The 18,043-nt window shown below is 39.4% G+C and overlaps 1 protein-coding gene across 2 annotated transcripts in view; it reads right to left on the bottom strand.

Annotated features, from left to right (window-relative positions):
• The window catches only part of slc12a4 (solute carrier family 12 member 4), a 151,737-nt gene that overhangs the window by 96,509 nt on the left and 37,185 nt on the right, over nt 1–18,043 (bottom strand). Inside the window, exon 1 of one of the 2 annotated variants that reach the window (XM_060838141.1) lies at nt 13,189–13,392. The exons of the other annotated variant lie outside the window; for it this stretch is intronic. Coding sequence (XP_060694124.1) covers nt 13,189–13,324 — 136 coding nt within the window. The 5' untranslated portion in view covers nt 13,325–13,392. Of the gene's footprint in view, nt 1–13,188; nt 13,393–18,043 lie in introns of those variants that run through there. 2 annotated transcript variants of the gene reach the window in all.

The raw sequence follows: 18,043 nt of genomic DNA, 5'->3' as shown, positions 1-18,043 counted from the left end.
TTTATAAAATCATGTTTTCATTCTTTTAGCCTAGTTTTTTTTACTGCTACTTAAATGCATGATTTGATTCCAGACTTTAACTCGAAGCAGATCTTATGATCAAACAATGTAGTTTGAAGGCAAGTCACAACTAGATAATCTGTAAAATGGGAGCAATAATTAAGAGCTGTAAGTTCCAAGCATAATCTTAAAAGTTAACAATATAAAAACATGCCATTTTTGTGGCATATAGCTAGCTATTCAGTCATGCTAAGACTAAAGACAACCAAAGAATAGAGGACTCAAAAATTGCTGAAATCCAATATTAAAAAGAAAATAATAATTATACAATAGCATTTACAATGGATATTCAGTGAATATTGTGTAAAGGCATCTTTAAAAGGAATTTATTAAAGAGTTGCTAGATTGGACATTTTGATAGAACACACTGAGGAAAAATGGCTAACAAGTGGACAGAAGTACGTAAAACACTATTTCTGAATGAACATATTTCTAAATGGAGGATACAAAACATCAATTGCATTTATATAGAGTTGAACTGGGTGTTTTTTGGCCAAGTTCAAATTGGAATGAGCTTTTGGAGGGTTTATTGCCATGAACCCCAACACATTTTCTCACCTTTTCTTATGGAACTTGCCTTATTAATTGGTTACCCCATTCCTTGGTGCCTCTCCTGTATGATTTCTGCTCCATCTTACCACAAATCCTTCCCACGATTTGCCATCACCAGATATCCAACAAAACAACATCCTTCATGCCCATGCCAGCTTCTAGAACAGTACAAAGTGCCGGGGTGAGCAAAGTCACTCCGCAGCTGCCTTCCTTGATCATGGACAGAGCTGGAAGATGTCAGAGAAGTGAAGATGGTACCATGCTTCTCCTGGAGGTCTGGTGATGGGTGGGATGGATGTGAGAACAATCAGCAATAGAAGCCCATCTCAAACTCTGAGGATGATAATATAGAGGTCTCAGAGAAGGATTCAATAACCCACCAACAGCCCAGATACTGACACTACAGTGGGAAGTGTCATGACAGAAAGGGATGGTACGTAGTGCAGCTTCTGGGCAAACTATTATCTGTCTTACTCGAAAGACAGGTTCAGTTCCTTCAGGGATTGCTGGAGAGCTACACATCTACACTCCAACACCTCATCTAGTGGTACCCAGAACCGCAGGCATACCAACAAGGCAAGGGATCCCAGTCCAGGTAACCCCTCCTCATTAGCGAACAGAGCAGTGTCAGCAACCGCCCACCATGATGAGCAACCGTACACAAACACCTCGTCAGTTTGTGCTCAGGACACTATAGATGTGGCAGGGTCTCCACTTCACTTTGCTTGCCCCCTGCTGACCCTTAGAAATTCAAACTGAGGAGGGACAACTGGTCAATGACAAGATGACTCTTGGCACATCAGACTCACTTAGACACAAGTGTGTCCAGCACCTTGCTAAACCTCCAGGGCCAGTGGCTTCGACATCAGGGCAGGCTTCCTCCAAAGTAGCTGCCGAAACAGGACTGCACTTAGGAGGTGCTGAGAGAGAATAAATAAAAAAAAAATATATGGAGGACATTTCAATGGCACACACGAAGAAGGATTTCTTACAATTGTAACTGAGAACATAAATGGGTAGTGATTCCGACGTCATTAAATCAACTGGTTCGGAGATATTATTTGGACAAATTCCGAGTAGTTATAAGCTGAACCTGAGCCTCTTGGCTCACAGAGGTAGGGACACTGCAACCGTGTCACAACAGCACTTTCTGCATGTGTCCCTCGTTAGGTGCACAATGTATCATTATACCATCCAGCAGCAGTTAATGAGTGCACAAGAGTTTTCATGGATTTAGTTTGAGATCCTACCACATAAGCTGCAAGCACAGAGAACTACACATACATGTGCAATTGTTTTGTTATCACATTTAGCCATCCTGAATGAAGATCGCTCATGGTTGGATCCCAGTGAGCAACTGCATATCTGCCAACCAGTTGCCCACCAGTAGCTGTGCTAGGGAGGTGCCACCAACAGCGAGGGTCAATGCTGTAGAATAACCAGCAAGTACACAACATACAGGTCTGTTTGATAGATAAACAGCCCCTGAAAAGACTATGTTGTCCCCCACCATCTGCTGCACCCTTCACAATTGCACTGTACCTTCTCCAGAACAGACAGTCCCAGTACCCAGGACTAGGCTGACAATGCTCAATACCACAACTATGGCTGCAATTTTACCCCTGACTATCTCTCCTCAGTTTCCAAGCGTCACCCCTCCACGAACATCACTGGAATGCTCCAGAAAATACATGCCTAGCTCCGGACTGCATTAGCCCTATACTGAGACTTGATGCTCTGCAGCCAATGGACTGATCATGTCCCACTCTCTAGACAGAGCCATTTATGCCCCAACTGAGATTCCCATGACTCGACACCTGATCTTGGCCAATCACCTGGACTAGCATGGGAAGTTGGTTTTGACTTACTCTGTTAGGAAAACTTGAGTGACGGGTGTCTCCATAGAATTCATTGAGGATAGTCCCTTTAAAAATAGCTGCTTGCACATGCAGTGTGTTGATGTTGTGTAAGCTGCTGGCACATGATCTGGTTGTGAAATTGGTGTCATACACTACCTTTCAGCAAGAAGTGTGTCCCCATATAGAAACCTACTGAGCAGCAAGGCAAAGTGCATGTTTCTGTGACTGCACTAACTGGCAAGAGTACAGCAAGGTAGGGATAAATCTGACCAAGTAGGTCAATGCTCAGTGAGCAAACGCTAACACAGTATTTTTAAATTCAGTCATAGGACACGGGCACTTCCCCATACAAATGCCAGGCAATGACTTTCTCCAATAAAGAGATGATCTAACCAACACCCCTTGACATTCAATGGATTTATTATCACTAAATCTCCAACTATCGACAACCCTTGGGGTTACAATTGGCCAGAAACTCAACGAGACTCGCAATATATAAACAGTGGCTACAAAGCAGGTCAGAGGCAACTAACTCACTGCCCAATTTCCTAAAGCCTCACCTCTTTTCTATAAGGCACAAATCAGGAGTGTGATGGAATACTCCCCACTTGCCTGGATGGACACAATAAACAGGCCTACACCCTGTACAGTTCCAAAAACACAAGAAGCTTGACACCTTCCAGGACAAAGCAGCCTGTTTGATTGGCACCACATCCACAAGCACCCCGGCTCCACCACCAATACTCAGTAGCAGTGTACTCATCCACAGATTCAGATTCAATCATAAGCACATCGACCTGGACCCAATATACCGACCACCAACGGACAGCTGGAACTGACAACCGGAAGCAGCAGAGACAAACCACTATAAATGCCGGAGGAAACATCACAGAAGCACTTCACAGGAGGCTCCCAAGCACTGAGGCGGTCACCTAGACAGGGGACGAAACGTCTGCAACACAAATTCCCAGCTCGGCAAACAGAATCACAAAAACAGCAGTGCACACTGCTATCTACAAGATGCAATGCAGAAATTCTATTCTAAACCTGGTTGAAAATGGCTGCAAATGTTTCTATTTTAAAGTAAAATGCAAAATTCTGCTGTCATTTAAGATGGGGACATATGTGAAGCCTTCTCCTTTGGTAGTTGTTTCATTTTGTTTTACTATTATTCATGATTGAATGCAGCAGGTTGACAGAGCTTTGACCAAATATGTTGGTTACCAGACTGCTTAGCTATCTATAGCATGTTGCTAATGCATCTAGTCCCATGTTGTAGCGTCACCAGGTTGGATTTGTCATTTTTGGATCCATTTGGTGTGCTGCTCTCCTGCATTCCTCAGCAAGCCAATATTTATCCCGTGATTGGATCAGAGTAGATGATGTGAAACGGCAGATCAAGATTATATTCTGTTGAATACTATCCTGCAGCTGCTGATGGCTGATAGCACTTCATGGATGCTCAGGTTTCAGCTACTGTTTTTGTTCCAAGTTTAAACAAAAAATTTGTACAGTGTCAGTGTCAAACATGATGACACTACAGTTGTACTAGTGTAAAAACAGATATTTGACTTGAAAAAGGAGCATGCTAAGATCTCCCCACCAAATACTACCACAGACAGATGGATTTGTGGCAGATAGATTGGTGAACACAAAGGATTCACTTTATGACAGTTTGCTCACTACCTGCCAAAAACCATGCTCAAGGACTCAGCCAATGCTACTCTTTGTAACTATACATAACTACATCTATGCATATACAGAATGTTCTCTTACTGCACTCAGTTTATGTTTTGGCCAAATGCAAGGGTATGGATTCATCAGGCATAGTGGCATGTAGAAATCGGGTATCCCTTGCTCATGTTTGACCGGAGGCATGAGACATCCTAGTGTGCAGGGTCAGTGTCTGCCTGCCAGACTGCATACCATGACAATGCCAGTTCCAATAAATTAGCCTTGCCAGAGGAACAAGACATTCTCAGGTATGGAGACAGATGGGTCAGGAATATTGTCCGAAATCTACCAATCATTCCTGTACATGTAATTACATAATCTGCTATTCAACTAGACAATGATCATTCTCTCAATTTTGCACAATTCCCCAGACATTATTAAAAAGGACTACGCAGAGGTTGATTAGGTTAGATACGTCAATGTTTTATTGTGTGACTAGATTGACCAATCTGGATTTACTTAGATTATCATCTTTTCAGTAGTTTTGGTATAACTGACAGTTTACTTGGCTATTTGGTCAAATGCATTGCTCAGAATCTGGAATCATACATAGGCTATACAAGAAAAGAACAGCAAAATATCAACCTGAAAAGAACATTGGTAAATCAGAAGATTTTTGCTGATGGTCTGGTTGCTTTGTGAGTATTAATAATACCAACATTTACTCCATAGTTACCACGATTAAAGTTGAACTCATTCTCTAGATTTCTATTCATGGAACATAATCGCTATGTTACTGTAGTCAGTAACTCAATTGTGGTGTGATAAAACAAATCTGTAGAAGTTGAGGATTTTGAGACAGGCTGAAAAGCTAAGAAAAAGGTTTTAAATTTACTGATATTAAAAAGCATAAAAAAAGGTTCCAATAAATAATGCCAGTGTCATTATGAAAAAAATTGCATTAGCACATTTTGCTCAAACCCTCATTTTGGATACTAAGTTCAACTGGAGGGTAAAAAAGTAGCCAAAAGTTGAGTACACAATCTGATCATTAGGTTTCAAATCTCGGAGTAATATAATTATAAAATAGCAGTTTCTGCATCTACCACAATGCGGATGATAACTGCAACAGCATCACCTACAACAAGAACAGATACTAGCAATGAGCTTACTAAAATGGCACTCCACACATAGTTTAAATTTAATTTGTAATTGAAAATTTCAGTTCTTAGCTATGACCATTAAACTATGAAGGTTCACATGCTTAAGTACAAATTATGCAAAGCGTCACTATAGTGTGCCGAGTATTTTAACTTAGGTTGGCACCTAGTTGAATCCTTTTACCATGCTGGGTTAGAAATAGAGCTGCTTAAAAATAAATCAGAAATAAATCTAACACTTCCACAAAAGTTTAAACTGTACAATTTAAAATTTAAATACCTAACACATTTTTGCCTATTTGCAAAGTTATTCATACACTTGGCTGGGGAAGACAGAAGAACTGGTATGACTTTATTCCCACAAAGATGTAACAAACTGAGGTATTCCATCTTAAACTGCAGGTAAAATAGAAAAAAAAATGAATATAATTAGGAAATTATCTTGCACAACATTTTGAATGGAAGTGGATGGCTGCCACAAAGCTGATTATTAATTGATGAAAAACATCATTCTAAATCATCAGCTGCATAAACCACTCAACTCTGAATGAATACAAAGTCTAATGTTGTAAAAATGATCATATTTTTTGACAGCATGGCCCAAAATGGCACAGGTTTGTACAGGGAATGTTATAACGAGCCCAGTTGAGTTGAGAAAATAACTTTTCTCTAAGCTGAATGCGGACACATGGGAAAAGTATTTATATTCAAACAACTTCAATGACAATTGATCGGTGGCCCTGTGATTAGCACTGGATTGCAGCGGTAGGGACAGAGGTTCGATTCGACACTCTGGCGTCTGTGTGTGTTTCCTTCAGGTGCTCTGATTTCCTCCCAAGTCCAAAGATATTAGGTGGATTGGCCATACTAAATTGCTTACAATGTCCAGGCATGTGCAGACTAGGTGGGATAGCCATGGGGAATACAGGGTTACAGGGATTGGGTCTAGGTGGGATGTTTCTTTGGACTCAATGGGCTGAATGGCCTGCATCCACACTGTAAGGATTCTATGATTAGAAGTATGATACACCAATGTTCAAAATTATGGAACCCTCATTTTCAGGAAAAAAAACCAACATTACTTTTTCTTATCAATATAATAATAGTGTCAAATGAAATTTAATAGTTACTGTTCTTTAGAAGTGTCTGCCCAGTCCTCATATGATGTACTCCACAAGGCACCATTGTGAATTGTATTTCTCGGTTGAAACAATTTTTTTTTAAAAATCTGCTTTTTTATTTTCAGCAACTCACAGAATGCAGTATATTCCAAATAAAAATTTACTTAAACAAACAAAATTGTCTTTATGTCATAAGACAGATGTGATTTTTCAAGTGAGCAAACTGCCTTCATTAATGAAAATCTATTTAAAACAAGCTTTGAAGAAAACCTGGTAAAAACAATGACTGCAGATGCTGGAAACCAGATTCTGGATTAGTGGTGCTGGAAGAGCACAGCAGTTCAGGCAGCATCCGAGGAGCAGTAAAATCGACGTTTCGGGCAAAAGCCATTCCTGATGATTTTACTGCTCCTCGGATGCTGCCTGAACTGCTGTGCTCTTCCAGCACCACTAATCCAGAATTTGAAGAAAACCTGGATGATTTGGGAAGCAATAGGTATCCGGAGGCAGACAATGAGATCATTAATATTTTTACAATAAACAAAAGGGTATTTGCTCTTGGGTTTAAACCGGGACTGTCCTTTTAAAAAGCAGGACATGTGGTTGCCCAAAACTACAAAAAGTCTCTGGATTTTATTAAATTTTAAAAAAAGTTTCACAAGAGACTTCACAAAAATGGCAGCATACAAAACTGAAGACAAACAATTTCTTCACATAGAAAATCATGAATTGATAGGAAACAGTAAGCAGGGACAATGGGTGCATATTCGATTTGTCAGGGTTTGACTAGGGATGATTCCTAGGGATCTGTATTTGGGTGTAATTCCTCATTATATTTCGCAATGTTTTGATTAAATCAGAAGAGTCTTGCGTCTAAGTTTGAAGACAAAATTACTGGTAGTTTAGATGAGACTGGAAACATTGCAGATAGAAGTGAAAGGTCATTGATAGATTATGCAAGTGGGCAAGTTGTGGCAGATAGAATTCAAATGTGGAAACTACAGAGGTCATTCACTGAATTCTGGTTATATGGACCAGAGTTAGTACCTTCCAAATGAACAGAAGATAGGAACCATGGATAAGCAGAAAGATTTGAAGGCCAAGTAAAGAAATCACCGCAAGTTAGCCGACAAGTGCAATAAACTTCCAAACAACTAATGAAATGTTGACATTTATCCGACAAAAGACTGGATTACAACAGGGCAGATGTCACAGCTGTACAAAACTCTAGTTACACTTCACCTGAGGTTAAGCATTTAGTTCTGGGTGCTGCTCTTCCAGAAGGGAGAGGAGGCAGTCAGATGCTCTAGAATGAAACCAGAGCTTATATGTACTAACCTTATCACCCTTTGAGTCCAGAAGTGGAAGAGGCAATCAAAATGAAGTATTTCAGATTATTCAAGAATTTTATAGGATAGGTACATAGAAACGACTTCCACTAATGAATCAGTCTAGAACAATGGAATATAAACTTATTATTAGAGGTACATCTTCCAGAAGTGATATAATGAAACACTTCAAACAAAGGATAGTTGAAATCTGGAAGACTGCCCTCCAAGAAGCTGTTGATGGTTAGTTAGCGAAAAATTTTAAACTGACATTGACAGATTTTTGCTTGGCATGTGCACCGAGGATTTTAGAACCAACATTGGTAGATTGAGTTAAAACACAGATCAAAAGCGATTTAATTGACTCATGGAAGAAGCTTAAAAAAAAAGGCCTGAATGGCCTATTTCTGCTTCCAAAAAAATGGATGTTAAAAAAAGCACAATGAAAAGCAGAGAATTTTCAAGAAATTGCAAGAAAGGAAAAGATTGAAGAAAAAGATGGTAGAAAGTCAAATGAGCGATCTCTGAAAATTAATACAACAAAACTGATGAGATAAATGAGTTTCAAGAAAATTAGCCCCTGACCTACCAACATTCATACTTGACAAGTTATTTAAGTTCCTCTCCAATGAGAAAGCTTATAAAAATGACTTAAGCAGATCACAAGAATGAACATAAAAATGTGTGGCTCAAAACTATTTGACATTTTATAAATAATAGAAATATGATACAAGAGGAATATAATTTTGAACATGCAAATTACAGATAGATTGGAAAAATATTCTGAAGTACATTTATAGGTTATTTATATACACCCTCGTTAAAAAAAGACATTCAAACTAACAGCCACTAACAAATCATTAAACACTATTCAGAGCCTGCTTGCATTACTGTTACTGTTCCAAATTCATTTTTCTGTATTTCGTGTGAGGTTATTTATGGATCTTGACACATTATGTAACAAGTTTAGGAATTGTTAAAAAAAATTTTCACAGGTCATCAGACATAATGTCAGTCAGAGTGTACACAGTCATTCTTTAGCTTTTGACCCATACAGGAGATTTTAAAAAATGGTCATATCAATATAAAACAGGTAATTCTTGAAATTCATTTGACAGCAGGTTTCATGATTGGGCTAGAACAAAACACAAGTTTTTCAGGCACCCGCAGAACGCACTTGAACACAAACTAGTGCAAAGATTTTACAAAGTAAATAAAATTAAATGCTGGCAAGTTTACATGTCATAAATCAACATCTATGACCTTTGGACAAGGACAATAGTTGATATCTTAGGCTTCTGTCACATCCTTTAATGATGCAACTTCTATCATAGGAGCAAATTAGAATAAAGATTACTTTAAAAGCAAATGTATATTATCACAAGTTTAAAATAAAAGAGGCACCTAAATATGTCCAATTTATTTACTCAGATACCAAAATAATTTACAATTCTCAACATTTATTAATGATATTCATAAAAATATACCATTCTCTACTGCGATGCAAAACTCGTTGATCGGTGTAATTACGGTTTACTGTAGCATACTGTGGCTATGTTACTGGACTTCTTATTCAGAAGTTTGGACCAATGTTGTGGAGATAAACTCAAACCCCATCATGCCAAAGTATAAGAATTAGGAGCAAGTGTCTATCATTTGACTTCTCACACATACTAATTCATTTAATAAGATCAGGGCTGGTCTAATTCCGGACTTAACCCCATTTTCCTTGCAGCACTCATAACCTCTATTCCCTTGTAAATCAAAACTCTGTCTATCTCAGTTTTGAACACATTCAAATATCCATCTACCTATACTCTCTGAGGTAGAGAATTCTAAGATTGATAGGCACTCAGATTAAAAAAAAAAATTCTCGTCTCCATCTTAAATGTGACCCCTCATGTAATGATTGTAATGAGGCCAGCCAGGAGAACTTCATAGAATTGGAGTTCCCTGAATGGATCAGATTAACAGCCCCAATCAGGAAGCCCTGGCTGACAGATATAAAACAGGAGTGCCAGAGGATCTGGTCATTCAGAGCTGGCTGTAAGGAAGCTGGATCAGTGTCAAGGACTTTCCATGTATCAATAAAGGGTGAAGTGGTGACTGGACACTGGCCTCTGAAGCTATTGCACCTTATTTTTATAATCCCTGGTTCTATATTTCCCCATCAGCATCTTTACAACACTTTTCAAATTCTTGTATGTTGCAAAAAGTTCATTTTGTATTCTTGAAAACTCCATTCTTCCTCAAAAAAGGCAGCTCTTTCAATTAACGAATTAAAAACTTTTAAATTTAATGAACTAAGTGAAGGTCTAATAAAAATAAATTCAGTAAAAGGTAACTCTAACACTACTGGATTGTTGTAAAACCCGATCTAGTTCAAAACTATCCTTTAGAAAAGGAAAGATGCCACCTTTACCCAAGTGTGCCTTGTGTGACTCTAGACCCAGAGAATGTGGTTGACTCTCAACCTCCTCAAAAACAAACTAGCAAGTCAACCACTTCTAGAATACAGAATAGCACTTGGTGGAGTGTGGTTTGGTGACGTACTGATAATGTCACTGGACTAGTAGTCAAGAGCCCGGGATAATGCTCAGAGAACATGGGTTAAAATCCTATCATGGTGGTGCAATTGAAATTCGACTAACAACATTTAGAATTGAAAGCCAACATTCCCAAACAAAGAAAAAAAAAATCAACCATCCTCACTTGGTCTAGAGTGCATGTGCTTGACTCATAATTGTGCTTTGAAATGAGCTAGCATTACCATTCAATTGAAGGGAAATAGAGCTGGGCAACAAATACTGCTCAGCTGTAATGCCCAGACCCCAAAAAGGAACAAGTTAAGATAACAAAAACAAAAAGATTGGACAGAAAATGCCAGGCATGTTAGCAAAGACCTCTTTTCTTAAAAAGAACCAAAAGTCTATAAAAACAGAGGACTTTTGTAACAAAGTGTGAGAATTTCTTCAAACAGGGTTCAAGAAAGATGCCAGATGTATGGAGGCAAACAGACAGCAAAAGAAAAAAAAATAGAATGCAGGAGACTGGGTCTACCTTGGGATCAACGACTGTATGCAGAGGTATCAATTCTGGTTCAAAGCAGGTAAGGGAATCCACTGAAATAGTTATTTTTCATTATGTGAATACAAGCTTCACCAATTAACAATGATTATGCCTTTAATATGGTGCAAATACCACTGCTGAGACCAGAATCTGAAGGTTGTGTTTAAGTTCCCTTCCAGGAATGAGCATATAATATACGTTAGCATTTCAGTGCAGAACCATGCAAAGTTAACCATGCTGTCTTTCAAATGGAACATGAAATCTCAGACTTAAACACCCTCTCAGGGAAACGAATCCAATGGCATTACTTTAAGAAATACATGCAGCTTCTAACCAGTTTTCTGGTCAATATTCATTGCACAATAAATGTACCACCTGTTGACATTAGAATCATAGAAAATAAAAAAAAGTTACAGCACAGAAAATGGCCATTCATCCATTAGATCTGAGCTGGCTGAACAAACCAGATGTCCATTCTAATCTCACTCACAAACACCTAGTCCACAGACTTGTAGGTCACATGTTTCAGATGCAGATTAAAGTTCTTGTTAAATGAGTTGAGGGTTTACAACTCAACTATCAAACTGGGCAACGAATTCTAGAGATTAACCACTGAGTGAAAATGTTTACCATATCCCTTTCTGATCCTTCTACTAACCTTTTCAATTCTGTGCCCTTGGTAACTCACCTCTCCACTAGAGCAAACAAGTCTTGTCTGTCTACAGTTCCCAAGTTCCTCATTACTGTATACACTTCAATTGAGCTCCTGTTGGCCTACTCCGTTCTCAGAAAAACCCCTTTAGCCTATCCAATCTTTCCTCATTGATGCAATTTTCAAGCCTTGGCAACATTCTTCTTCCTGTAATGTGGCGATCATAACTTTACACAAAACTGTAGCTGTGGCCTAAGTGTTCCATAGACTTCTTTATCACCTTATCTATCAGTCCTGCCACCTACTGGAACCTGTGGACATGCACCTTCAAAACATTTCTCATTTCCTCTGCTCTTCTCAAAAAACTTACATTTTTTGTGTATTACTTTGCCTCGCCCTTCCTAAAATGTATATCCTCGCAATTCTCAGACTGAATTCTATCGCCACTTTTCCCCATAATCAACCAAACTGCTGAAAAAAAAAATCAGCCTGGAAATCAACAGCTATCCTCAGCAATCAGCTTATTCAGCCAATTATGGTGTCATCTGCAAATTTCAATACATCGTCATTTTGTTTACACAAACTAAGTAGTCATTATCGTAAAAAAAGCTTAAGATCATAGCTCTTCTCAGTGAACATGATTTTGTGTAGCTTGTTTGAAGTTAACTTGACATACATTATAGTTATTACATAAATAATCCAGAGACATGTATTTTAGAAGAATTAAATCTGGCTTTAAAAGCAACTTCACACATAACATTCTTTACAGAGATAACACCTTTTCTGTAATCAACCCACACCCAATATACATATAATCTGCTTGTCTAAAATACTGTGTACTTTGGTCATAAGGAAATACAGATTTAACCAACATTCCATGCAATGCTAGTACAATAGTGTCACTTCTAAACACAGGTTTAGAAGTAGAACACAGAAATAAATTACTCATGTAGATAGACTGTTTCCAAATTGAAGACAAATTTTAAAAAGCCATGAGTTCCATTATAACTTCAAATATAACCATAAAGATATTTGATAAATTGAGTTTTGTAAGTTTAGAAACATACTTGCAAATTATGGAGATTTTTAAAGAACACAAAATACCTAATTACCAGAAAAAGTACTTAATTGGCTGCAAAGTCAAGACTTGGGTGTAATACTTTTCGACATTTCAATTTCTCATTTAATTAAGAAAACTATAAGTATTTATTTTGCTATCTAACAAATTCGAATAGAGTAGTGACATTTTCCTCGATGAATAACAGCAGTAGCCCATTTGTTCTATGTAAAGCTTGGCCAATATTAAAAAGACAATATTTTCTAAAAATCATGTACAAAATCATTGCTAATTTGACTTAGAGACAGACTACACCTCATACTACTATTTCAGATGCCACTTACAGTAGAAAGAAGCTAGTCATGATCTCATTTGAATTCAGTCCCAGATTTACCACAGACTACACAACAAAACGGTTTGCTGAATACTGTGATTTTACTTTGTGTACTTTTAAAACAATAGACAACATTTTTAACTTGAAGAAACAATGCAGAACATGATTTTTGTTACATCCCATCCTTTATCAATACTCAGTTTGTAAGTAGTTAGGGAGTTTTTTTGGCAGGGGTTGAGGGGGGAGGGGGGGGGCGGGGAGGGAAGGGCAAGTCAGCAGAACAGAAGAGCAGCTGAAAAGAGGCTCAGTTTTCACAACTTACCGTCGGAGCTCACTGTATCATCTGGGTCTCTTGAACTATACCCAGCCTCTCTGTAATCAACCCAGTTTACTCCTTCAAAGCTTTCATAATCTGACTTTTGCTGGTCTTTTACTGGGACTACAGTAAAGTGATGCATTTTTCACAGCCCAGTCTGTTCTGCTCTTTTTGCCTGAGCTGAACAGAAAAGGACTCTTTTGCTAAGATTGCATACCAACACTGTGTGGTCACTTCCTCTGGAAGGAAATTACTAGATTCTGAACTCCTCCCAAAACTGGAGCTGTAAAGCTCAGTGAATTGCCCGAAATTCGGCACGCAACTGTTCGACTTTATACCTAGCTGTCAAAAACTTGTGAGAAGTGTGTCGAACAGATACTGTAAAAAGGCAGAATTGAACAAGAATGTTCTTTTGGAAGTTATACATTTGATAGAGATCTAACTCTGTTTTCTGAAACTTGACAAAACAACTCAAAATTTGAAACAAAAAAAAATTCTCTAAGCAGATTGTTCTTATAATTTTGGGAACAATTTAATGTGCTAAACAACATGAAATTTTAAGTAATCTGCTAACATTGTGTATTTTGTTTATTGTTACTTACAAGAAATATTATTTTCTTTATGACCTCATTTGCAATGACATTGTACTAGCATCCAACTCCTGAACTAAAGAGAAACTTTAACACAAGACTCTTGTTTATAGGAGACAGAGACACAGAGCATCATTCTCCCAGCTTCTGTACATATTTCTGACAGCCAAGTAGAAAGACAAATATGGTGCTGACATATGCACAGAATGTTCTTCACATGTTCGTGTAATATCATTACAATATGCTAGGAGGTCATCTCCAGGCTGCCAAAACAGAATTCCAACCACTGAAATACCACAGAGGTATTCTTTATACTGAAGGCTGCAAACTGATGGTTTTGCAGAATGCATCAAGCCTTTATATTAAATTCAGTAGTCAATAACCAAGTTAAGAAACATTCAATCCAGGTTTCCCATGGCAAATAATGTTACCATTGATAATACAGACAGAACAACATGTTGTTGGCTTAAAGGATAAACTCTTCTCCAAATAACATGGGGTCAGTGATTATTGCAATATTCTCAGACCAGCAGCTCCTCTACTTCCTTTCTTGTACTAGAGATTATCGAAAATATGATCATTCTGAAGAGTGGATATAGTGAGAAAATGAGAGACAGCAGGAAAGACATACCTTCTCATGGTATAGAAGGGTCATTAAAATGCTAGTCTAGTAGCTAGAATGTATATATATTCAACAGCATCCTATTAACCACCTAACATTAGTGGTTTTTGCTGGAACCTTTGCAACATCTGATGCTCGTTCCAGTAGGGATGTTGGGACCCGCACCACTGTGAAACAAAGTGTTGGATTAAATGTCCATCCAAGTCCCTTCCTCATGTCATGAACTAAAGACAAGTCTCTTAAGATTTGTCTCCAGTTCATTGCTTTAAATGGAGTTGTTGTCAATCACTAAGAGTACACTGCTTCACCCAGTGGCAATGCTAACCACCTCCAACATGAATCTACACCTACCAGTGAACACCCTTCTGAAGTCAGATTCTGCCATACATTCCAGAATTTGACTATGGAGAGGCTGCATGGAATCAGCCTGCGTTAGATGGTGGCAGTGTTAACCACAGTCAATTGGAGAGCTGACAGGTATGCTGACTTATGCAACAGACACATTCCTCAGCAGTATTTACATCACTTCAGCACTGCTCTAATTAAAATCAGTGTATAAATCAGGTCCGCATCATTCTGGGTAGCTGATCCCACTGTCAAGATGACTTTTGCCTCAATTCACAGTGCAAAACTGGCTAGCATAAGTTAAACTTCCTGCCCATGTATCACAGATGTGTATCCATCAGTACCTCAGCAATATTCCAAGGCGCATGTGGAATCACCCCACATCAGATGATTTAGGATAGCATTTACATTGCCATAGAACAAAGAAATGTACAGCACAGAACAAGCCCTTTGGCCCACGATGGTGTGCCGAGGTTTAATCCTAATGTAAAAAGTAATAACTTAACCTACGTACCCTTCAACTCACTGCTCTCCATGTGCCTGTCGCTTAAATGTCCCTAATGACTCTGCTTCCACCACCACCGCTGGCAACACATTTCTTACATTCACAACTCTCTGCGTAAAGAACCTACCTTTGACGTCTCCTCTATACCTTTCCCCTAATATCTTAAAACTATGACTCCTCATACAGTCAATCCTGCCCTGGGGAAATGTCTCTGGCTATTGACTCTAACCATTCATCTCATTATCTTGTATACCTTGGTCAGGTCTCCTCTCTTCCTCCTTCTCTCCAGAGAAAAAAGTCCAAGCTTTTTCAACCTTTCTTCATAAGGCAAGCCCTCCAGTCCAGGCAGCATCCTGGTAAACCTTCTTTGCACCCTCTCAAAGCCTCTGTATCTTTCCTATAGTAGGGCGACCAGAACTGGACACAATATTCCAAGTGTGGTCTCACCAGGGACTTGTAGAGCTGTATCAAAACCTCGTGGCTCTTAAACTTGATCCTCCTGTTAATGAAAGCCAAAACACCATAAGCTTTCTTCACAATCCTATCCACTTGGGTGGCAACTTTGAGGGATCTATGTACTTGACACCCAGATCCCTCTGTTCCCCCACACTAATCAAGAATCCTGTCTTTAATCCTATCTTCAGCATTCGAGTTCGACCTTCCAAAATACGTCACTTTGCATTTATCCAGGTTGAACTCCATCGACCATTTCTCAGCCAGGCTCTGCATCCTGTCTATGTTGCACTGCAGCCTGCAATAGCCCTTGATACTAATCGACGACACCTCCATCCTTTGTGCCACCTGCAAATTTACTAACCCACCCCTCAAATTCCTCATCGAAGTCATTTATAAAAACTATGAAGAGCAGAGGCCCAAGAACAGAGACCTGCGGGACCCCACTCAACACTGACCTCCCGGCAGAATACTTTCCATCTATAACCACTCTACCTTCTGTCAGCCAATCAATTCTGAATCCAGATAGCCAAGTCTCCCTATATCCCATACTTCCTGACTTTATGAATGAGCCTACCACTGGGAACTTTATCAAATGCCTTGCTGAAGTCCATATACAGCACATCCACTGCTTGACTTTCGTCGACCTGTCTTGTCACCTCCTCAAAAAACTCAGTAAGATTTGTGAGGCATGACCTGCCCCTCACAAAGCCATGGTGACTGCCTTTAATCATGCTATGCTTTGCCAAATAGTCATAAATCCTATCCCTCAGAACTCTTTCCAAATGTTTGCTGACCACAGACATAAGACTGACTGGTCTGTAATTGCCAGGGATTTCCCTATTACCCTTCTTGAAAAGAGGGGCAACATTCGCCTCCTTCCAATCTTCCGGTACGACTCCTATGGAGAGCGAGGAGACAAAGATCTTTGCCAGTGGCTAAGCGACCTCCTTTCTAGCTTCCTGGAGCAACCTAGGATAAGTCCTCAGGGTCAGACCAGATTTATCAATCTTAATGTTTTCAAAATTTCCAGCACATCAACTTCATCAATCTTGATCTGGTCAAGCCTGTATCCCAGCTCCTCAAAGTTCTCATTCACAACAAGGTCCTGTTCCTTAGAGAAAACTGAAGCAAAATACTCATTTAGGGCTTCCCCTATCTGCTCAGACTCCACACGCAAGTTCCCTGTGCTATCCTTGATCAGCCCCACCTTCTCCCCTGATCATTCTCTTATTCCTCATGTATGAGCAAAATGCCTTTGGGTTCTCCCTAATTCTATTTGCCAAGCCTTTTTTTGACCGCTCCTGTCTCTCCTCAATCCATTTCGGAGCTCCTTTCTTGCAAGCTTGTAATCCTCCAAAGCTGTGCTAGATCCTTGCTTCCTCCACCTTATGTAAGTTGCCTTCTTCCTTTTGACAAGAATCTCCTCTGTTCTCATCATCCAAGGTTCCTTAATCTTACCCCTTCTTACCGGTCTCAGAGGAATAAATGCATACATCACTCGCAACAACTGCTCCTTAAATAGTCTCCACATGTCTGCTATGCCCTGTGGAACAATTGCTCCCAGTCTGTATTTCCCAACTCCTGTCTGATTGGGGAAAAGGAAATTCTGACACAATTAAATATCTTTCCTCGGTAACTGCTCCTTTCCCTCTCTAAAGTTAAGGCTATGTTAAATGTTAGGCAGTTGTGATCACTGCCACCAAGTGCTCTCCCACCGTGAGGTCTGACACCTGTCCTGGCTCATTGCAGAGCACCAAATCCAAAATGGCCTCTCCGCTCGGTCTATCTATATACTGAATAAGGAAACCCTTCTGAACACAACTGACAAAAACGGCTCCATCCAAACCATCTGCATTTAGGAGGTTCCAGTCGATATTGGGAAAGTTGAAATCACCCATAACTACAACCCTGCTCCTCAGCATTTTTCCAGAAGCTGTCCACCTATGCGTTCTTCAATCTCCCTACTGCTATTAGGTGGTCTGTAGAAAACCCCCAATGAGGTGGCTGCTCGCTCTGTTCCTGACTTCCACCCATACTGACTCAGCAGACAGACTTTCCTCAACAACCTTAGTTTCTTTAGCTGTGATGCACTCTGTGATTAGTAATGCTATACCCCCCTCCCTGTTTTCCACCCTCCCTGTTGATTTTAAACGTTCTAAACCCTGGAACATCAAACAACCATTCCTGCCCCTGTGAACCCACGTCTCCGTTATGGCCACAACATCGTATCCCCAAGTACTGATCCATGCTCTAAGTTTATCACCCTTATTTCTGACACTCCTTGCATTGAAGCAGACACACTTTAACCAATCTCTCTGTTTCATCACATGAGAAACCTTCCCA

Source organism: Hemiscyllium ocellatum, chromosome 17 (assembly GCF_020745735.1).
Source record: "Hemiscyllium ocellatum isolate sHemOce1 chromosome 17, sHemOce1.pat.X.cur, whole genome shotgun sequence".
Taxonomy (NCBI): domain Eukaryota; kingdom Metazoa; phylum Chordata; class Chondrichthyes; order Orectolobiformes; family Hemiscylliidae; genus Hemiscyllium; species Hemiscyllium ocellatum.
The sequence above is the reverse complement of the archived record's forward strand: the minus strand, read 5'-3'. Positions and strand labels throughout refer to the sequence as shown.